The 22186-nt window shown below is 52.3% G+C and overlaps 4 protein-coding genes across 4 annotated transcripts; 2 read left to right on the top strand and 2 right to left on the bottom strand.

Moving 5' to 3' along the window:
* Positions 1 to 1012: 1012 nt before the first annotated feature.
* BROUX77_006635 (uncharacterized protein) lies at positions 1013 to 2395 on the top strand (the record flags this gene model as incomplete). Its single annotated transcript, XM_073751641.1, has 3 exons — positions 1013 to 1478; positions 1574 to 2123; positions 2179 to 2395. The coding sequence occupies 3 exons, from the start codon at positions 1013 to 1015 to the stop codon at positions 2393 to 2395; spliced, it is 1233 nt and encodes a 410-aa protein (XP_073602782.1).
* Positions 2396 to 2725: 330 nt separating this feature from the next.
* BROUX77_006634 (uncharacterized protein) lies at positions 2726 to 6430 on the bottom strand (the record flags this gene model as incomplete). Its single annotated transcript, XM_073751640.1, has 3 exons — positions 2726 to 4577; positions 4638 to 6045; positions 6118 to 6430. The coding sequence occupies 3 exons, from the start codon at positions 6428 to 6430 to the stop codon at positions 2726 to 2728; spliced, it is 3573 nt and encodes a 1190-aa protein (XP_073602781.1).
* Positions 6431 to 8296: 1866 nt separating this feature from the next.
* Positions 8297 to 9946, bottom strand: BROUX77_006633 (uncharacterized protein; the record flags this gene model as incomplete). Its single annotated transcript, XM_073751639.1, has 2 exons — positions 8297 to 8712; positions 8782 to 9946. 2 exons carry the CDS (start codon positions 9944 to 9946, stop codon positions 8297 to 8299), a joined length of 1581 nt encoding a protein of 526 aa, XP_073602780.1.
* A 4006-nt stretch (positions 9947 to 13952) lies between these two features.
* On the top strand, positions 13953 to 20702 carry BROUX77_006632 (uncharacterized protein; the record flags this gene model as incomplete). The annotated part of the gene is made up of 2 exons (XM_073751638.1): positions 13953 to 14556; positions 14644 to 20702. The coding sequence occupies 2 exons, from the start codon at positions 13953 to 13955 to the stop codon at positions 20700 to 20702; spliced, it is 6663 nt and encodes a 2220-aa protein (XP_073602779.1).
* Positions 20703 to 22186: the final 1484 nt, after the last annotated feature.

The following is a 22186-nucleotide window of genomic DNA, read 5'->3' as shown; positions in this document are numbered from 1 at the left end:
TCCAAGAGGGAACGGGTCAGTCCCATCTTGGTCAGCCATCGCCACACAGACTCACAACTAGGAGGATAGAAAAACGACCAGCAAAGCCAACGGATAGCTTAATGTAGATGGAAGAGAAGGAAGCAACCATTCAGAGCCTTGTTTGTTTAACTAACAGATCGATGATTACTTCATTCAACCCCGTTGATAAATCGGATAACCGCTTGGAGCAAATCACATCTCACCCGCTTTCCTCAATAGTCTCTACTTTCGTACTGCTAAGCAGAAAATACTTGTACAGGGTGTATGCAGGTGGGAGGAAACTTTCATGTCAAACACTCACGACCCCGCTTATACCACAAAATATGTACTATCGTGATCAGGTAGTTCGTGAGACGACGAAAAAGGACTAGATGTTTGAACACGATTAGGTTCCTAAGGTGCAATATGCGGGAAATATTGCGGGTCGAATTTAGGATACTCTTGAGCAAGTTTTACGTCAAGTGATGGCAAATAGCCATCTAGAACTATCCAGATGTCCTGATGTGAAAAGAGCTGCGGTGTTGAGTTAGTGTAAGGGTACAACCAGGGTACATGATGACACGTGACCCTAGGACACGTGCACATGGAGACCCACAGTTCCCACGACCTGGGATACAAAGGCAGGGAGAGGGAGAACATAGAACCTAGGGAGAACAAGAGAAGAGGAGTAACGATTCACTGACATATTCGCCCTCACCCCAAAATGCGGGTACATTTGACCAAACATGAACCCTAACATAAGGGTCAACCTCATGTGGCAATTGGTGTCATTGATTGGATGCTTATCACTCTCAACAAGTCTTATCTTATCAGTCACCCGTGATGACGAGAAGTTACTCATTGCATTTGGGACCATGATTCTAATATCTTAAAAGATGGGCTGTAACACTTTTGAGAGAACTTTTACTTGACGAGCAACCTAATCCAGCACTTATCCCATTTCTGTTTTGAAGATTACTACACAAGTTCACCAATTGTTTCTCCCGTCAGCATGCCTCCCTCTAAGTATCCTGGCGACCCCACGTCTTCCTTTCTCTACGACTCCGATGACCTCTGGGTGCCGGCAAATGCTGTGCCCAGCGTCAGCGCCGCCAGCGAGACTGATCGCAGCGTCTGGGCCATCCCGTCTGACCCACCAACCCCGCAGCTTGCCGGCGCTGCACTGGCCATGCCAGTGCGGGCCTCCACTGTACCAGCTGCCGCCCCGGCCATTGACATTGAAGCCTGGTCTGCCTCGGCTATGCAATCGCTTAGCCTAGCCACTTCTCAGACCACCGGACCCAATGGCGCGGCTCTGGTCATCCCGCTTGTGGATCCTGTGCCAGCTGCGACGCCGTCTCGCTTGATGGCTTCTCAAGTCGCTGCTGCGCGGCTGATCCCACGCCGGGAACCAGTACGGAGAGAGGCCATGGTCAAAGGCAATGAGGGCAGTCGTGCACGGCGGCGTTGGGAGAACAGTAAGTACCTTCGAAGAGTGCTGTTCCACTTCTCTGGGAATAAGCGACCCTTGTTCTACTTCATTTCACATCCGTGCCTAACGTCTGACATGTAGATAACCTTGTTCATGTCCCTAATGTCACTCCCCCATCAGCCGAAGACATGCTTCCGCGGCCCACTCACCGCGTAACTAGCGTGCCATACCAAATTGCCGCGGCATGGGACGCTAGCAGCGGCGCGGTTCCACTGTGCGACCAGGCGGCGTACAAGCTTGCTGTTGCGGCCTACGCCCGCAAAACACAGCAGTTGCGCGCGGGCCTGGCTACTGGCCTGGCCAAGGGCGAGGTACCGCGCGATCTGCGTGAGACAGCGAGACGATCGCCAGCTGTGCGCGATTGGGTGCGTGCGCTTGAGGAGCCGTTGCGGAAGTGGGTTGCGGACCAGCGTGGCGTAGATGGCGGGGTATTGGCAGATACTGATATTGAGACGGAGACAGAGACGGAGACAGAGGTAGAGACAGATGATGAAGGCTGGGTCAAGGTCGACAAGGAAAATCTGTGCGACAATGACCTGCTGCTTTTCAAAGGTCGCAAGGGCACCAAGATGCCTGAAACGCCAGCAATGGTGTTTGACTCCATTGGCAACGACGATGCAGCTGCATTTAAGTGAGTCTCCGTCTTTTTTTTTTCTTTTATGAGAATAAACTAACACAACACCTAGGCGCTGGATCGCTCACACAATTTCCGAGTACTACGGCCTCGAGTCCTACTCTGTCACTCTGACCAATCCGACTCGCCGAGTGGTATACGTCGGCGCCGGGTCTGGTGATGCAGACAACACCAGCAAAAAGAAGAAGCGCAGAAAGCCAAAGACAAACATGCATGCGCGTCTGACCAAGGGGGAGCTGCCACGACCACTTTGGGAGGTTGTGTGCTAGAGCAACGGTTGTATAGATTAGAGATGGGATTGAGATTGAGATACGTAGTCTATATATCAATGGAAATATTTGTCCAATGTTGACAGCGCAAGGGAAAAAGCAACCTAAGAAACAGGAAACAAGAAAAATAAAAACATGTTCCTTTTGGCGGCGTGGGAACTTAAACAGAACAGCGAAGCCGGCCAAGGGGGACTGATATCAAGAAACCCATCATGAAAAAAAAAAACCTCAAAGATAAGGACACAGAAATCCTCCCGTGAAATAACAAGGCAAGAAAAAAAAAACTAAGCAAAACAATACTTACTGACCCGTATCCTTGTAGTTTGGGTTTTACTCTGGAACTTCGGCAATATCGCTCTCTGATGAGAGAACCATAATCTTTTCCTTGCCCTTGCCCTTATCATCGTAAGACTTATTTGCGCCCGCGCCCGTTTTTATGCCCTTGAGCCCAAGCCCACGCCCATTCGCCAGCCTCCGCACCGGAGCGACTCGCCTTTGGCCTGCACCCACGGCCGTGACCACAGCTTGCTCACGACTGCGCGTTTTGCTGCGCACTCTAGCGTCACCAGCGCCCAGTGGGACGAGGTTGACGACGGAATTGTGGCGCGTCGGGGGCGCCGTGGTAGTGGACGAGGTCGAGAGCACCTTAAGCTCGCGCATCTCGTGCATCACCTGGGCGAAGCTCTCTTCCAGCGTCTTCATGCGAGCGAGCACCAGGCGAGACATGCGGTCGCGGTCGGCGCTGTCACGCTGGCGCGCCATGCTCTGGAAGTGGCGGCCGTGCTTGAGCGCCATAGCCATCTGGGTCTGGAAGCTTGAGGATAAACCGCCGATAATGTCGTCGTCGTCGTTTTCATCGTCATCGTCATCAGGAAGGATTTGGGACTCGGACATGGCGGCGTCAATGGAGGATAGCCGGCGGCCGCCTCCGCTTTCTGAGCCTTGCGCAAAGACTGGTCGAGAGGGGCCGGCTGTACCGGGAGACTTGTGCAAGGCAATGGGTCGTGCTGGGGGGGACAGGCTTGGCGTCTTAAGAGGGGATCGCTTTGTAGCATGTGGAATGTCGATACTGGTGCTGATAGGTTGGTTTACCGGCCTATCCGTCTGGCTAGATTCTGGATTTGCAAGATTGTTGCTGTACTGATTCGGGTTGAACATTATGGTGCTGTTTGACAGAGTGCGACTGTGGATTCCTCTCTGAGTTTGGCTGGATCGTGGCGAGCTAGGCCAGGCTCTTGAAGACTTTGTGACTGTCGGTGGAGGGAGATGTGTGTCTTCTTCTTCGGTTGTGTACTCGGATTCCGTCGGGACGATGGGACGGAAGTTTCGCTTGATAGTGTTGGTAGCAGCGTACTCATCCTCGTATTCATCGTTGGTAATGAGCTCATCGTCACCATCTCCCCCATCGGTGTTGTCTTTATAGTCTTGTTGATGGTGTCGTTTATGTGAAGGTGGAGGGCCGCCGCCACTATGCCGTCTAATGAAGCCGCTGTTCGACACACGATCTGCCGGATCACTAGCAGTTGATCTCACATCCGACACGCGTTGAAGGGTGCTTTGCGTCATGCTATAGCGGCGCATCCAATTGTTTTCAGAAGCACCGGCCGAGGCTTGCCACGGGGACGGAACAGTTTCATCGTTGCGGTCCATCCAGTTGCGGATTTCTGTCTGGTTCTTGCGTCGCGCATTGCGGCGCTGGTTTCGGAGGGTGTGGTAGTCCGGAGGGCGGCGGAAGACTTCCTCCAGAGCACGGTCTTTTTGATAGCCCACTACCGACTCTTCACGAACCCTGACGTTGGGGCTAAAGGCGGCAATGCGACCGGCTGGGTCGGCAATGGAAATGGTTCTTCCTCGAGAAACGCCAGGATGATCGACCAAATCAGTAGGCTCATAAATAGACATTGCCAAGAAATACCTCTCATATATGAAGATGGCCCACAGGATGGGGAAGTGCGTTATTTTGATCACAAGGCGGTTTAGCCATACAAAGTGGCGTAGGGGCATGACGTAGCGCAGTGGCATCAGTAGCCAGGCAAAGATATTCCCAGGCGGGATATACGAGAACAGCGAGTCATTCTTGACCATGGAGATTGTGTTGATGGCAAACAAGAACTGGTGCTCCTCGGTAGCATTAGACGCAATGGCCATGAAAGAATTGGTCAGGACGGTAATGAGGATGGTGCTATGAGCAATGAGTGTTAGTCGGTGATGATGGGAGCGAACAAAAGAACAGCCAACCTACACAATAACAAAGTGACAAATGATTAGGAACAGCCCGAGCAGTGATCTGCCAAGGAAATTGCAGTCGTCCCAAACATCCCAGGCTGCGGGCGTGAAGCCCATGACAATCTGGAACATGCTGTAGGCAAAGCCGGCGCTATCCTGGTGGTTCTTGGAAAAGGTAAAGTACACAAAGAAGCCACTGCATGCAATGATGACCAGGAACAAGACAGCGGCAAGGTCTACAGCCATCAGGCGGAAGGCTATGAGCAGCTGCGAAAAGTACGGGTAGTGGTCCAGGACGCTGAAGATGCGCGGCAGCAGCAGAATGGCGTTGGCGGCCAGGACGTCATAGGCCATGTCGTTCCAGTGGTGCGGATCAAGGAGAAACACGCCATAGGCGCGCATGCAGTAGTACAGAATCAGCATGCAGAGAATGCCCAGGTCGAAAATGTTCCAAAAGCTCATAATGTACAACGAGAACCCTTGCTCGTTGAAGCCAACCAGCTCGTCCAGCATAAAACCTGCGCTCCAGAACCAGAAAATCAGCTCAAGCCCAGTGATCTGGATCGAGCGCCTCACAAGAACCGCCAGAAACAGGCCGATCAAGACCGCCAAAGACAGGGTTGACAGAAAGGAGCGGTACCGCGGAACACGAAGTCGAGACAGTTTGAACAGAGAGGCATGGCGCGGATTGTAAAGACTGACGGTTCGTCGGCCGGGCTTGTAGGTCCCCGGCGTGTTCTGGAGGGGCTCATGGCTGTGGGCAGTTGGCGACTGGAAGTGGCCGATCTGGTGGTAGTGGACATGTTGGCGCATGGAGGATCCCAGCAAGGGCGTACGGGCATCTGGTGGTCGTTCCGAGCTCAAGACGGGCGAGATGGACTTGACACGGTGCAGACTGTCGGCTACAGAATAGAAGGAAATGGCACCACTCCATATGGCTTCCAGCTGCTGTATCACGAGCGGGTGTGACAGGAAGTGCTTGGCAGAAGCACGGATGGCAACTTCTAGCGTCGACGTGCGCGAATCCGACTTTTTCATCGCTGTGGCCGCCACCGTGGCCGTCTCGAAGCCGCTGAAGCCCTGCAGAGGGTGAAAATCGTAGGACAGCGCGTCAATCAGCTCGCGCGTGTTGTACTCCTTGAGCAGCTTGATCGCCAGCAGCTCGCAGACCTTGGACCGGGTCCTGCTAGCACCGGCATTGCCTGGGTACAGCTGGGCCTCCTTGGCAAACTGCAGGCTGTTGGCCGTGAGGGCATACAGTGTGGCGCGTGAAAAGTGCTGCGATCGGATGGCCTGCTGCATGGGCTTGACGAGGAACTGTGATACCTGGGGCGACCGGAGCTGCTCCCAGGTGAGCGTTGTTTCGGTGCGCGTCTGGACGAGGATGCGGATTGCATGGGTGAGGGAATAGACAGGGAGTGAGTCTGGAGACGGGAGGACGGGTTAGCAGTAGCTCTGGCTCTGGCTCTGGCTGGACAAGGAACCCGTCAACGTACCGAGATGCGAGGCAGAGAACAGCGGGAGCACGGGCAATCGACGACCATCCTCGACCGGCTCTCGCTGGGCGTAGCGTTCGAAGCGTTCGGGAGGGTTTGCAGCAGCATTTCGTTCGTCTACCACGGATTCATCGTCATCGTCGTCGGCCTCGGTGAAGTCGGCCGTGGCATGCCGCGGTTCGGGGAGCAATCGGGGAGGCGGGCCGGTGGCGGTGGTGGTGGCGGTGGTATTGGCGCTGGGATACTGGGCGAGCTCGGGGACGGAGCGGGACGCAGGTGGCGGCAGTTTTGAGCCGAGAAAAGGCGAGAACATGGTAGAATTGGGAATTGGAATTGGGGAGAAGAGAAAACGGGGCAGCCGATAAGATCAAGCCGGCGCGATTGCAGCCCGCCGCCGTCGCAAAGAAGAGACCCGGACGGGAATTAGGGTTGGGAGAAGAATATAAAAAGGAGAAAAAAAACAAAAAGAAACAAGAAAAGGAAACAACCAAAGACCCCCAGACTCGCAGCAACAGAGGCCGCTCCAAGAAAAAAATGAAGCCAAAACCAAAAAGAAAGAAAAAGAAACTCAAGGATGGCGATAAGCAACGCAACAGACTTGAAGCAAACTCCCCAAGCCCGGCAAGACAAGACAAGAAAGACGGCTCAATCACAATATAAAAGCGCCAGAAGCCAAGGGCCGCCCTGGAGCTTTAGTGGGGCTGTGAAACAAGCCCCTATTCCGCTAAAGACACCAGGGGCCTGTAAGCTCAGAGGCTCAGGGCCTGGGCCGCCTGTAAGTATGTATGTACACAGCCCACAGCCCACAGCTTACAGCGCCTATGAGTGCGCTAATAGCCTGTCAATCGGGGGCCGGACTTGGTTATCCAAATACCACTCCCCAACGACATAGTCACAATCTTGCATCATTGCGCACCCATGCAGATGCAGCTGGGAATGATCCTGCGGGATGGGATTGTTTGCAGAGTCTGAATCTGAGAGTCGCAAGTCAGAAGACCCTTTGGGAGGTGATGTGTGAATTAACTCTTTGGCTCGTCTGCAACTAGCTATACAAGTATACATAACTATGTATGTATGTTGTAAATTGCTCCAGGCACCACTAACACCACCTTGCAATAATTTCTATCAGCTCCCCATATAGTCCTGCTCTACCGCCATCAACTATCGCCTTCACCCACGTTTTCCTTCTCGACCACGCACCCGCGCTCTGGACCCCAAGACACCCGCGTCCACTAGACTGGAGCAGCAAAGGGCCTGCGCTTCCCTTGAGGCTTCTGCCATTTTGAAAGAGCTTAAGCTTAACACAAGGACGTACACACCTTGGCATAATTAGCTGGCCACAATAATGGCTGTCTGTCCAATGCTGGGCAGCCCCGCCTTTTATCGTCCAAGTCCCGATCTGTGGCGCTAGGACTATCCAGAAACAACATGCCAAATGACGCCCCCATCTTGCGGTGACATCATCGGCGCCCCTCGTCGGCCGGCTTCCTGGTCTGTCTCGGCGCCGTCTTGACACGACAGGGATAACCATACAAGCCCAGGAACTTGGCCAATTCTCAGTCTACCCATACATTGTGCACAACCACACACTTGTGCTTGTACAAATCAGCCCATCCATCTGCAAATCACCACTTCTGCTTCCTACTCACAAGCCCCTCGCCTCACAGCCCCCCTCGACCACGCACCACAAGATACCGCTCCTTTGCCATTCCTCTAGTCTTCTTGTGTCTTCGTGTCTATGCGTTACCATCCCATGGCTAGAGCTATCTCTCATCCCCCTCCCCTCCCCCTCCTCGTCAAATATGGCAGCTCCGTCTTCCTTCCGCTCGCTACCTGCTGCTACCAAGCCCATCCATGTCCATCCATGCACGCTCTTTAAAGCTTCCTTATCTTCCTGTCTCTTTTTATTCTGTTTGCTGCCCGTTTTGTCACGCGCGTGCACTCTGGCTCTTGACTTGAGAACCCCGCTTCACAAGGAATACAACGACAGCTGATGTTGAACTCAACACGAGATCACAGGATCATGTCCAGCTTTGATCGTAACAATTACATCGCGTAACAACTAGTTAACCCAAAACTAAACACTGTTATTAGGTCACCGTAACTATTAACTAATTATACTAGCGCCAACTAACCTCCTGCTTCGGCGTCTTACATTCCTGGTCTTGTCTCGTCTCGTCTAGTTTTTGCTCTTGTTCTTCTTCGCCGCCTTCTTGCCCTTCTTGCCCTTATCCGCCGCGCCCTGCTCCGCCTGCTTGTCCTCAGAGCCCAAGATACCGAAAAGCTGGGCCGGTGCGTCTTCACGGGCCATGTCCTGCGCGACAAATGCCGGCGAGGGCTTTATGCCATTCTCCTGGTCCGATGTCTCCTGCTGCGGGAGGATGCCGAAAAGAACGCTGGCGTCCTCGCTGGCAGCCGGCTTGGTCTCTGTCTCAAATTCGGCCTTGATCTTCTCGTGAGTGCCGACGCTCTGCGCCGAGATGTGCTGCAGCTGGCGCTTGGTGGACGCCAGGTCGGCCTTGACCCGGTCGGTAGTTTCTTTGGCCGCCTCGCTCAAGGTTTCCGTGACAGCATCGACTTTGGCCTTGATGGTATCTAGAGATGCATGTTAGTCGAGTCTTGGTACTGCAGAATCACTCTTCAAACCAACTCAAAGGACTTTACCTTTCATTTCAGACATTGAAATTCCCTCCCAGTCTTCTTCGTTGCTCTTCTTCTGTCTCGTGTTTCTTTTCTCTGCGGCCGCACGCGCCCGGGCATTGGCCTGCTTCTTAATGGCCTCGGACTCGCCCTTCTTCATGCCGAGGTTCATCATGCTCACCCCGTCTTCCGAGGTGCCAAAGGTCTCGGCGTCCATGACGTCTACCTCCATGCCATCCTCGAGAATTTCCACGTTTGGGACACTACCCACCTTGACAAAATCATCACTGTCGCTATCGTCCGAGTTGTTTCTAGCCAGCTCTCGGCGCCACCAGTCGCGCAGGCCTGTCAGCTCCCAGCCCATCTTAGTTGCGACCTTGCGCAAAATCACCAGCGTTTCCAGCGGCCAGGCACAGGCTGCCACCCCCATGAGACCGAGGCGGGTCATGTTGTGGCTGTATGGGGTCTTCATGAAAGCCAGGAAGCCAACCAGACCGACGGTGCGGGAAAACGCTCGGTCTTGCTCGGGCCAGTAGCGCACACGATCAAGGAGGCGCTTGAAGATATCGGGATCGTTGGAGGCAGTTTCACTGCGAGACTTTCTGGTGCTGACTGACTTTGACTTCGTGGAGGAAGCGTCTGTAGTTGAAGTCTCAATAACTCCATGCTTAGACATTTGAGCACTGGAAGATGATTCACCGCCTTCCTGCTTTTTGGCCTCCTTGGTACCACCCACGATATCCAACGGGTCAGCATCCCAAATTCCGGCTTCGACTCCAGGAGTCCTGCCACCGAGAAAGCCTACGCCATCCTCAGTGTCAGGAAGGTCCTGCGCTGGAAACATCGTCTCCCGGTGCTGGTGTAGCTTAGAGCTGAACTTGGAGCCAATTATTTCAGCTGCTGGCTCATCGTCTTCTTCAATAGCACTATGGGCCTGGCTCGGTATCGCCTTGCAGGCCATGCGGTCCCCGATGTGGTCTAGCCGCTCGCTCAGGCTTTCCAGCGAAGACGACAGGGGAGAAGGGCTCGAGGAGAAAGATCTGTTGGCGAGCTGGCTGCGTGGTGTCGAGGCAAGGTCGTCCGTGGCGTTGTTCATTGGGCTGCGCAAGCCCATGCTGGAGTAGGCATAGTCGGACGGCGTGCGAGCCGGGGCCTGACGCTTGAAGGTGTCTTGATGTAAGGACTCCATAACGGGCTTCTTCAAATTCGAGGTCTTTGGGTGGTGGTTTTATTTCTTCGGTATAATAAACAAGTAGGAAGAGTGGCAATGAAGAAAAAGAGAGAAGCACAAGTCAACAAGTCAACAAGCTTGGATGGTATAGATATACATATTGGCCAGTCTCCCCAACATCCGATGACATCTACCATACGCTAGCGCTGGCCGTCTTGGAAACGAGGCTTTTTCCCATTGGCTCTCGCTCCCTTTAGCCCAGGACCGAGTCAGTATGCGGCTTAGTTGCTTGCGATCTCCAGCCCGTCGTGCTTGGCCGCTTGCGGCCAGTCATGTTCTCCTTGTCGCGCAACTTATCCAGGGTTATATGACGTATTTAGGGTCCATGACATACATTTTCTGCTTTAGGAAACGATAAACATCGGTAGGTTTTTGTACCTTAACCCTAATATTCTTGTTGACTACAAGCGGCTCAGAACATGAGTCATGGAACTCCGCATTTGATGATTCTGAGACAATGTTTGAAAGTTACAAAGGTTATTTCTGCATAGCCACTGTGAGTTTTGGCTGAATACAGATAGTAAAACACTTATATACTCTCTATTCCGGAAAAAGGCTCATAGATTATTGTGTGGTGGGCCGCATCAAGGGCTCTGAGCCGGTTGAATGCGTATAGTCTATGACTAGACGGCTGGGATCAAGAACCCGAAGAACTCTACGCTACAAATGTGAGCTCTTACTTGGATAGTTAGCCTGAATATGAGTAGTTAGTTATCTATTCCGTCAAGTATGGGACGAAGAGGAGACTAATTCGACGGGTCTCTGATGGAGGACTGTCTTTGTCTTGTGTTACCAGGATAATGAGTCCCAGCCATTGGTCTTACACCACAACCACGTTGTTAGTTAATTGGTAGACAATAATTTTGTATGTATTTTGCGACAACCTATTTCCTTTTTCTTATGACTGATGGTGTAGGATATCGATCTTGAGCTTTCTTTGATGTTCGGTGTTAGAAGGAGAATGGTTTATAGGACAAAATAGCTAGTGGCGTCGCATAGACTCAATACAAGTTCACATACCTCCATTGTCTTTCCTGATCAAAAAGATATATATGCTGTCCAGTCTCCCCATTCCGTATACTTATCCCATGTCCATACGCACCCCAACGTCACGTCATGTTCACAACGACGTAGGTATATCCAGCTCAGCTTGGAGCTTGGGTCCATCCAACCATCCACCCTTGCTCTTCACATGGTGTATGCATCGTGCCGCATCATCACAATAGTCCGATGTCATGATCCGACCAGGACCAGGAGGGCGTCTTCTGTAGACACACCTCTCACCTCACGCCCTCAATCTCCTAACTTCATCACATGCAGGAACAAGCTTCACTGGTGGTTGTTGTCACATGTGAAGATGGGGAAGGTAGGAATGGACGGGAGGAATTGTTATTGCTTTCTTGTTTCTTTTTAACTTTGTAAGATTGACGTTTTGGCGTGATCCTCTTGGTGATTCTCTGTTGCCTGCGGGAAGGATTCTGTCGTGTATCTTAAGATGACGATATTGAAGCTTAAGCTTGACGTTCAAGAGCGGGAAGAATGGTAAGGTGCAGTTCTATTGGAAGGGGGCGTGTGCTTGGGACTCGGGGAATGGGGGTTTGGTGATATGGGAATTGGGAGGGAACAACTGAAAAAGAAGAATTTCCAGGGTTAAACAAGCCAAATTAGTGGGAAATGACGCTAACCCTAAGGTACGAGCACACGAAAGAGGGCCCGCACCAGAAAAAAAGGTTGCATTTGAAAAAATACTAGCTCAGAACCGGAGTCGAACCGATGACTTCAAGAACTGCAGTCTCGCACGCTACCACTGCGTCACCTGAGCTTGTAAAGGTGAATCTTTAACTCAGATTATGTAGGGAGCACAGTAATGGCGATAGAATTTTTTTGTGTGGAGCTTTTTCCTTCGGGGAAGTAACGCTAAGTCCCGTTTTGGCATTCCATTGGCTTCAGGGCATAAAGAAGACAGGGGTGTGTTGAGCCGTGATAAGGGTACAAGGTTGTAATAGCAACACGTGACCTCGGGGGCCCACTTTATCAAACGAGTCTGGGGGTACAAAGGCATGGGGTCAGGGAATTTAGAACATGCGAAAACCACAATGAAAGGGCAACGATTCACCGTTTTCTTTTGCAAGAACTGAACAGGCATGAGGTGAAAGAGGAAAGGGAAGAAAAAATAAAAAATAAAATAAAAAAAAGAAGACCAAAGTATCACTAGACTTTCCCTTGGGTCACATAATTATAGAATCGAGATACATTTGATGAACGTGTCGTTTTGCGTTCCTGTCTCAAGATAGAACAAAGCAAGGGTTAGAGTTCTTGGGTTACAAGAAAAAATCCTGTTGGCACGCCATAAGTAGAAACATCCTTCGGCTTTCCTCAACCAATCAGAGCCACGGAACATCTGGAACCTTCGTAATTTGTGGCTCAACCTCAACCTCTAAGATGCAGAATTTGCATCAGGCGATGGAGAGCGCTCTCAGGCAAAAAGAAAAGGTCCGCGAGAGGGATACAATCCACAACTTACCGAGCACCAGCTGTTGTTTTGTTCACATAACGAGAGTACCCACCCCCTCTCTCCATGGGGCCTATGGAGGGTCGATAAGAGTGGGTAGGGAGAACATGCGAAGGAGGGCGGTGAACGGGCAGGAGAGAACAAGCAGGCTATAGCATGTCGAAAGTATAAGAGAGAATATATCATAGAAGGTTTCGCGTAAGAGAGTGGGACAAAGTGTGGGCATATGGAGGGGTAGCTTGGGCCCGTGTACTGCTAAAAGAGAGCACAGCGTGGGACTACGACAAAGTCAGGAAACACATGTGATGTTGAGAAATCAGAAGCACATGTGAATAGGCAGAGTATTCATGACTAAGACATGTTGTTGTATTGTGGGCAGAAGGACCAGTCAGAGATAGCACATATAAAGAGGCAGTAGTGGTTAGTACAGACTACATAACGATCGTCTACATTGTTGGAATATTCATATCAACCACCCACACCACACGCACGATTCTGCCACCGCCGCCATAACAAAACACCCTTTTCATACCCTCAAACGACACTAACGCCGCGATGGGATTGGTTCCTATCCACAGTAGCTTGGAAAATTTCTTCACTAGAGTGGACTCTCACTGGCTCGAGGCCTCGAGCAGAGACAAAGGCCCAGACCACGGGCAGCGACGGCGGCAGGCGAAGGTGAGCGGAATATGCAGAAGGCGAGGGAAAAAAAGCCACTAAGCAGGAGGAGCTTGGAGCATGGAACATGGGATATGCTGGGCAATAAATTGTCTGCTGTTTATACCAGCACAAGTGCAACATATCAGCAAACCCTTAGCTTTGCCTGCGGCGTCCTCGCTCTGCCCCGCTTTTTGTTGGCCGCTCCCGGAGTCCACTTTTGCCCTCGGCCAATCATATGTAGCCTGGCTCCTTCTGGCTTTAGACACACCCCCGTGGGCTACGACAACGACATGGCAGGAAAAAAAAACTTTTTTGACGTATTTTACGGAACAGACGACCAGAAAAGTTCAAATAGGCCCCTCGCCACCAAAGCCGGCCGGGCTGACTGTCTTCCGTCCTCTTCTTTTTCTTCTCCAGCCTCAAAACGAATCGCTGCGGTTGGCCCTTCGCGAGAACCTGGAGAACAAGCTGAAAAGATCCAAGAAGAACACACAACACCGTCCGTCACAGACCGTCTCTCTTCATCTCGAGTCTTGGTTAGCTGTCTCCGTCTTCTCACGAGAACCAGACTCCGTATTCACCTGAGCGTCGCTTTCCATTTCCACTGCCGCGCGCTCCTCCGTCTCTTTCTTCTCTTCTTTGCCGCCGCCGGCGCGCTCCGTTGAGAAACGCCTCCTCCTCTTCTTCCTCCTCCAAAAAAGCATCTCCTTGTCTTCTCGGTCGTGAGAAGCCTGTTTTCTTATTTGTTTTCTTGTCCCTTAATTCGCTTTTCCTCTTCAGATACCCCTCAAAATGTCCTTCTCCAAGCCCCCGGCCTCGTCCCGGCTTGCCAAGGCCGACAATGGCCGCCTTGTGTGTCTCGAGATGCACGACGGCTCCTCCTACCAGGGCTACAGCTTTGGTGCCCAGAAAACCGTGGCTGGAGAGCTGGTTTTCCAGACCGGAATGGTCGGTTATCCCGAGTCGGTGACAGACCCGTCGTACCGCGGCCAGATCCTGGTTATCACCTTCCCCATGGTTGGCAACTATGGCGTGCCTGACCGCACCGTCATGGATGACGTGCTGGGCGATCTGCCCGCCTACTTCGAGTCTAACTGCATCCACATTGCCGGTCTTGTTGTGGCTGGCTACTGCGGTGAGGATTACTCCCACTACTTGGCCACCTCTTCGCTGGGTGCTTGGCTTAAGGAGCAGGATGTCCCCGCCATCTACGGTGTTGACACCCGCGAGCTGACCAAGCGCATCCGTGAGAACGGAAGCACACTGGCCCGTCTCCGCATGCACAAGGCCAGCGCTGTTGGCGCCGAGCTGGAGTTCTTCACCAAGCCTCTCCCTCTTGACGAGTTTGAAGAGATCGCTTGGACTGATCCCAACACCAAGAACTTGGTCGCTGAAGGTAAGCTACTCCAACTCACAGTGTTGTCTCGTTTTTACTTTCCCTTCATTGCGTCCGACTCCTGCTAACTTGCTTTTCTCATGATAGTTTCGATCAAGGAACCCAAGCTCTACAAGCCTCCTACCGACGTTGCCCGCAAACACCCCTCCGGCCGGACTCTCAAAGTACTCTGCCTGGATGTTGGTTTGAAATACAACCAGCTCCGCTGTCTTCTCAAGCGTGGCGTCGAGGTCCTGGTTGTCCCCTGGGACCATGATATTTCCAGGGAGACCGACTATGATGGTCTGTTTCTGTCCAACGGCCCCGGTGACCCTTCAGTTCTCACCACCACCGCCAAGAACGTGGCTGCTGCCATGGAGGCTGCCAAGACTCCCATCTTCGGTATCTGCCTGGGTCATCAGCTTTTGGCCCGTGCCTCGGGTGCCTCGACTAAGAAGATGAAGTTTGGTAACCGCGGTCACAACATTCCTTGCACCAGCTTGGTTACCGGAAAGTGCCACATCACATCTCAAAACCACGGCTATGCTGTCGATGTTGACTCCCTGACCGAAGGCTGGAAGGAGCTGTTCGTTAACGCCAATGACGGCTCAAACGAAGGTATCATCAACACCAGCAGACCCTTCTTCAGTGTTCAGTTCCATCCCGAGAGCACTCCCGGCCCTCGTGACACGGAGTTTCTGTTCGATGTGTTCTTGGACTCTGTCTCCAAGTGCGCTCATGACCCTTCTGCCCTAAAAGCCACCGTTTCTTTCCCAGGTGAAATCACCGACGAGAGCCAGGTCCCTAGCCGTGTCCACGTCCAAAAGGTGCTCATTCTTGGATCTGGTGGTCTTTCCATTGGTCAAGCCGGCGAGTTCGACTACTCTGGCTCTCAGGCTATTAAGGCTCTTAAGGAGGAAGGCATCTACACCGTTCTTATCAACCCTAATATCGCTACCATCCAAACCTCCAAGGGCCTAGCTGACAAAGTCTACTTCCTGCCTGTCAATGCCGCTTTTGTTCGCAAGGTCATTCTCCACGAGAAGCCTGATGCCATCTACTGCACCTTCGGTGGCCAGACTGCTCTGTCCGTCGGTATCCAGCTCAAGGATGAGTTTGAGAAACTGGGTGTCAAGGTCTTGGGTACTCCCATTGACACGATCATCACTACCGAGGACCGTGAACTCTTTGCTCGTAGCATGGAATCCATTGGCGAGAAGTGCGCCAAGTCTGCCTCAGCCAACAATGTTACTGAAGCTCTGAACGTGGTCCAGGATATTGGATTCCCGGTCATTGTTCGTGCTGCCTATGCCCTGGGTGGTCTAGGATCTGGTTTTGCCAACAACGAGGACGAGCTCGTTGAGCTTTGCAACAAGGCTTTCGCTGCGTCTCCCCAGGTCCTGATTGAGCGCTCCATGAAGGGATGGAAGGAAATTGAGTACGAAGTTGTTCGTGATGCCCAGGACAACTGCATCACTGTCTGCAACATGGAGAACTTTGATCCTCTTGGTATTCACACCGGTGATTCCATTGTTGTTGCCCCTTCGCAGACTCTATCCGATGACGACTACAACATGCTGCGTACCACTGCTGTCAACGTCATCCGCCACCTTGGTGTCGTTGGTGAGTGCAATATTCAGTATGCCCTGAACCCTGACTCCAAGGAGTACTGCATCATTGAGGTCAACGCTCGTCTCTCGCGTTCTTCTGCTCTAGCCTCCAAGGCTACTGGATACCCTCTAGCCTTCATTGCTGCCAAGCTGGGTCTGGGCATCCCTCTCAAGGACATCAAGAACTCTGTCACCAAGTCCACCTGCGCTTGCTTTGAGCCTTCGCTAGATTACTGCGTTGTCAAGATGCCTCGCTGGGATCTGAAGAAGTTTACCCGTGTTTCTACCCAGCTGGGATCTTCCATGAAGTCTGTTGGTGAGGTCATGAGCATTGGTCGCACTTTCGAAGAAGCCATCCAGAAGGCTATTCGCTCCATTGATTTCCACAACACGGGCTTTGGCGAGACTCCCGCCCTTATGTCCATCGATGATGAGTTGCAGACTCCCTCTGACCAGCGCCTCTTTGCCATCGCCAATGCCATGCACTCCGGTTACACTGTCGACAAGATTTGGGAGTTGACCAAGATTGACAAGTGGTTCTTGAACAAGCTCAAGGGCCTTAGCGACTTTGCTATCAGCATGGGCAAGCTCACCACTTCTGATATTGTCAAGACCCCTGGCCTTCTGCTCGAGGCCAAGCGTCTTGGTTTCTCTGACCGCCAGCTTGCCAAGTTCTGGAGTTCCAACGAAATTGCCATTCGGAAGCTGCGCTCCGAGGCTCAGATTATGCCCTTTGTCAAGCGTATTGATACTGTCGCTGCCGAGTTCCCCGCCTCTACCAACTACCTCTACCTCACCTACAACGCTACTGAGAGCGATGTGTCTTTCGATGACAACGGTGTCATGGTCTTGGGTTCTGGTGTTTACCGTATCGGTTCATCAGTTGAGTTTGATTGGTGCTCCGTTCGTGCCATTCGCACTCTTCGCAGCCTCAAGTACAAGACTATCATGGTCAACTACAACCCCGAGACTGTTTCTACCGACTACGATGAAGCTGACAAGCTGTACTTTGAGAACATCAATCTAGAGACGATCCTGGATATCTACGAGCTTGAGAAGTCTTCTGGTGTTCTAGGTGCCATGGGTGGTCAGACTCCCAACAACATTGCTCTGCCACTGCTGCGTGCTGGTGTCAAGTATCTGGGAACTTCTCCTGAGATGATTGATACTGCCGAGAATCGCTACAAGTTCTCTCGTATGCTGGATACCATTGGCGTTGATCAGCCTACCTGGAAGGAGCTCACCAGCTTCGACGATGCCCGCGAGTTCTGCAACAAGGTCTCATACCCCGTTCTTGTCCGTCCCTCCTATGTGCTTTCCGGTGCTGCCATGAACACTGTCTACTCAGAAAAGGACCTCGAAAACTACCTGGCACAGGCTGCCGAAGTTTCCCGTGAGCACCCCGTGGTCATTACCAAGTACATTGAGAATGCCAAGGAAATTGAGATGGATGCTGTTGCTTTGAACGGCAAGACTATCGGTCACTTCATTTCGGAGCATGTTGAGAACGCTGGTGTCCATTCGGGTGACGCCACGCTGATTCTGCCTCCCCAAGATTTGGAAAAGACTACTATTGCTCGCATCGAGGAGGCTACTCGCAAGATTGGTGCTGCTTTGAACGTCACCGGTCCCTTCAACATCCAGTTCATTGCCAAGGATAATGACATCAAGGTCATCGAATGCAACGTTCGTGCTTCGCGTTCGTTTCCTTTCGTTTCCAAGGTCATGGGTGTTGATCTGATCGAGATGGCCACCAAGGCTATCATGGGCAAGCCGCTGCAGGAGTACCCTCCTACTGATATCGCTCCTCAGTGCGTCGGTGTCAAGGTGCCTCAGTTCTCGTTCTCTCGTCTGTCTGGTGCTGATCCCGTTCTGGGTGTTGAGATGGCCTCGACTGGTGAAGTTGCCTGCTTTGGCTCTGACAAGTACGAGGCTTACCTCAAGGCTCTGATTTCAACTGGCTACAAGATTCCCGAGAAGAACATTCTGCTTTCCATTGGTTCCTACAAGGACAAACAGGAGATGCTCCCTTCGATCGAGAAACTCCAGAAGCTTGGCTACAGCCTGTTCGCTACTTCGGGTACTGCTGACTTCCTGCAGAGCCACGACATTCCTGTCAAGTACCTTGAAGTTCTTGGTGATGATGAGGATAAGAACTCCGAGTTCTCTCTTACCCAGCATCTGGCCAACAACATGATTGACCTATACATCAATCTGCCTTCCAGCAACAAGTACAGACGCCCGGCCAGCTACATCAGCAAGGGTTACCAGACTCGTCGTATGGCTGTTGACTACCAGGTTCCCTTGGTCACCAACGTCAAGAACGCCAAGATTCTGATTGAGGCCCTTGCCCGTAACTTCAGCATGGATGTCAACCGTCGCGATTGCCACACTAGCAACAAGACTGCTGTTCTGCCCGGTCTGATCAACATTGCAGCCTTTGTGCCCGGCATTGTCTCTCCTAACAACACCGATTTCCAGGCTGTTGCTAAGGCTTCGATTGCTGCTGGTTTCACCATGATTCGTGTTATGCCCATGGGCACCAATGGCTCTATTACTGACGCCAAGAGCCTGAAGCAGGCTCAAGACAACAGCTCGGTTGGTGCTTGCGATTGGAACCTCTCGGTCTCTGCTACTTCTGAGAATGCCGATCAAATCAGCTTAGTCACTGGCGAAGTTGGTTCTCTCTTCATCCCCTTCAACCAGCTTTCTGGCAACATCAGCAAGGTTGCTGCTGTCAGTGCTCACTTTGACTCGTGGCCCTCTTCCAAGCCTATTGTCACCGATGCTAAGCAGACGGATCTTGCCTCGATTCTTCTTCTAGCCAGCTTGCACGGCCGCCACATCCACGTAACTTCCATCACTAACAAGGATGATATTCGTCTGGTCTCTCTCAGCAAGGCCAAAGGACTCAAGGTCACCTGTGACGTTTCTGTTCACTCACTTTTCCTTACCAAGGAAGAGGCCGGAGACCAGTTCCCCTCCAAAGAGGACCAGGCTGCTTTGTGGAATAACATGGCTACGATTGATGTTTTCTCCGTCGGTAGCCTGCCGTATCAGCTGTCCTCGTCGACTGCTAACAGTACTCCCAATGTCGCATCTGGCCTCAACGAGGCTCTGCCCCTCCTGTTGACTGCCGTTACTGAGGGCCGCCTGACTCTTGACGATATCAAGCTGCGCATGTACGACAACCCCAAGGAGATCTTCGAGCTGCATGAGCAGTACGGCACTTCGATTGAAGTTGAACTCGACCGCGTTGTTGCCGTGTCTCCTAACTCGCCCTTTGCCAAGCGCTCTCTCCGTGGTGCTGTTCAGCGTGTGACCTTCCACAACCGCACCGTCTGCCTCGACGGGCAGTTACTGGACACGGCTCCTACCGGCCAGGACATGTCTTCTCACCGCCGTCCCATAATGTCTCCCCCTCTGAAGCCTGCGACTCACCACTCGATTGCTGCCATCACTGAAGTCGAAAACCAGCAGGTGGAACGCCGTGTGTCGCTCTTGTCGCCCACTCAGCCTCGTGCGCGCGTACAAGAGTTTGTCTCGCCTCTTCTCCGTGGCCAGGGCTCTGGCTTTGATGATGCCCTTGTTCCTTCTCTTGGTCTCCTGAGCCCATCTATCACTGTGCCTCACTCGGCCTCCTTCAAGGACACTTCTATCTTGTCGGTCAAGCAGTTCACGCGTTCAGATCTCCACACCCTGTTCACTCTGGCTCAACAGATGCGTCTTGGTGTGCAGCGCGAGGGTGTCTTGGACATTCTTCGCGGCAAGGTCCTGGCTACTCTCTTCTATGAGCCGTCAACTCGCACCTCATGCTCGTTCGACGCTGCTATGCAGCGCCTGGGCGGCCGGGTGATCAATGTCGCTACTGGCTCATCTTCAGTTAAGAAGGGAGAAACTCTCCAAGATACCCTACGTACCATGGCGTGCTATGCAGACGGTATTGTCCTGCGCCATCCCGAGGAGTCTTCGGTTGACATTGCACGCAAGTACAGCCAGGTGCCAGTCATCAACGGTGGCAACGGCAGCAAGGAACATCCCACCCAAGCTTTCCTGGATCTCTTCACAATTCGTGAGGAGCGTGGTACCGTTGAGGGCTTGACGATTACTTTCCTGGGTGACCTGCTCTATGGCCGCCCGGTTCACTCTCTGGTCTACTTGCTGCGCCACTACAACGTCCGCGTCAATGTGGTAGCCCCCAAGGGCCTGGGCCTGCCGCAAGATGTCCGCCAGCAGCTGATTTCCGCTGGCCAACTGGTCAGTGAGTCGGAGACGCTGACGCCGGAAATCCTGACCAACTCGGACGTGCTCTACTGCACTCGTGTGCAGCGCGAGCGCTTCCCTACCGAGGAGGACTACCTTCGCGTCAAGGGCTCATACATTATCAACAACAAGACGCTGCAGCATGCCAAGAGCAACTGCGTTGTCCTGCACCCGCTGCCGCGTGTGGACGAGATTGCTGAGGAGGTCGACTTTGACCAGCGTGCTGCGTACTTTAGACAGATGCGCTATGGTCTGTACTGCCGCATGGCTCTGCTTGCTCTGGTTTTGGCTTAGAAGGAGGTTTGTTTTGGTTTCCAGGGTGTTTCTTGGTGTCAATTTTGTTTTGAAATATTGGATAGTTATTAGTTTTATACGCGGGAATCGAGTAGTTTAGATGGAATGCATTTCTGGTGTTTGTTTTGTGTTGGCGATTGCTAGTTTCTTTTTATACACATGGTTTGTACAATGTCTTTGATAGACGATCCATTGCGTAACTGACTTTCACTATCGAATTGCCTGTGATGTCATTGACGTTAAGTAGGTTTTTCTCACGATCGCTAAGGTCATGAAATGATATCCATGCAGTTAAACCTACTTCAGGACGAAGCTACATCAAACGACATGTGTAACATTGAACTAGTTAACTAGTTATATAACTATTACACTGTCTGTTTCGTTTCCATCGGAGGCAACCTCTCGGTTTTGGGTAACTGGGCACAACAACTCTCTGTTTATCCATTGCTAGCAGTATCGTTCCATCGAATATTGGCTCTAAGTTCGCACCAAAAATTTCACAAACAGCATTCGCTACCCAAACGATGTCTAATCCGCATACAACACCTCGCCCATGCGCTCATGCCAACTCCGGCGTATGAGCATGTTACACTGCGATACTGCTGCACAGCTGTGGTTACAGTTGTGATGGTGGAGCCGAGAGGGGGGTCGATTCTCGTGGCCTTGCTTCAGCATACGCAAGCGATCGGCCTGGTTCCCATGAGAGACATGTGAGGTAGTGTATGAAGGGATAGAGAGTCTATTGTTGCTCCTATTGGCTTTGGCGGCAAGAGCAGATGATAACGATGACGGGTTATACTGAGACGCAGGCATCGCTCTTGGTCTGCTCCCTTTGTAACCAGTCACGTCAACCCCTACTCCTCGGCCCTGGCCTCGCAGTCCCTGGAGCAAGCTTCGGCTCGCACTCGCAGAAGTCGGAAGCGCCAGTACATTGCTGGTGGTTTTTGAACTTGTGCCTGCACTACTACTGCTGCTTCTGCTGCTGTTGACCGAGCTGCTACTGCTGCTCAGCCGGCGGTTATATGCCGCAATGCGTGAGCGGTCGGTGGCACGAGTATTTGCACTACGCGGTGCGCCGGCGAGTGCGTCGGTAGCTGCATGTGTGGGTATGTGACGGTATGGTGTGTGCGGCGGGCAGGTGTCAGGTGCAGGCGCGGCAGACACGGTGACGCGCCGGCGACAGAACGGGAAGATGGGCATTTGCAGGGCGGGTTAGCGTAGGAGGGGTTGTACTGTATTGGCCCCAAGGCGCTTGAGGAGGGTCTGAAGGGAGTCGCAATGCGAGAGAAATGTATCGCAAGGAGCAGTTATAGCAAGACAGACGGAGAGAAATCAGGCTCGACAGGAAAGTCGCAAAGGAAGAATGTATATAGATTGCGACAGGAACAGCAGCTGAGAAGGCCTGTTGATTGCAACTTCAGCCGCTGGATAACCATGTGTCTATCTACAGCCTTTTTTTCGTGTTCTGTGAGTTGTTCTCCCTT

This window comes from Berkeleyomyces rouxiae (assembly GCF_048999995.1).
Source record: "Berkeleyomyces rouxiae strain 22BRR77 chromosome Unknown BrBRR77_ptg000009l, whole genome shotgun sequence".
In the NCBI taxonomy this organism is placed as follows: domain Eukaryota; kingdom Fungi; phylum Ascomycota; class Sordariomycetes; order Microascales; family Ceratocystidaceae; genus Berkeleyomyces; species Berkeleyomyces rouxiae.
This window is presented reverse-complemented; position numbering and strand designations above follow the sequence as displayed.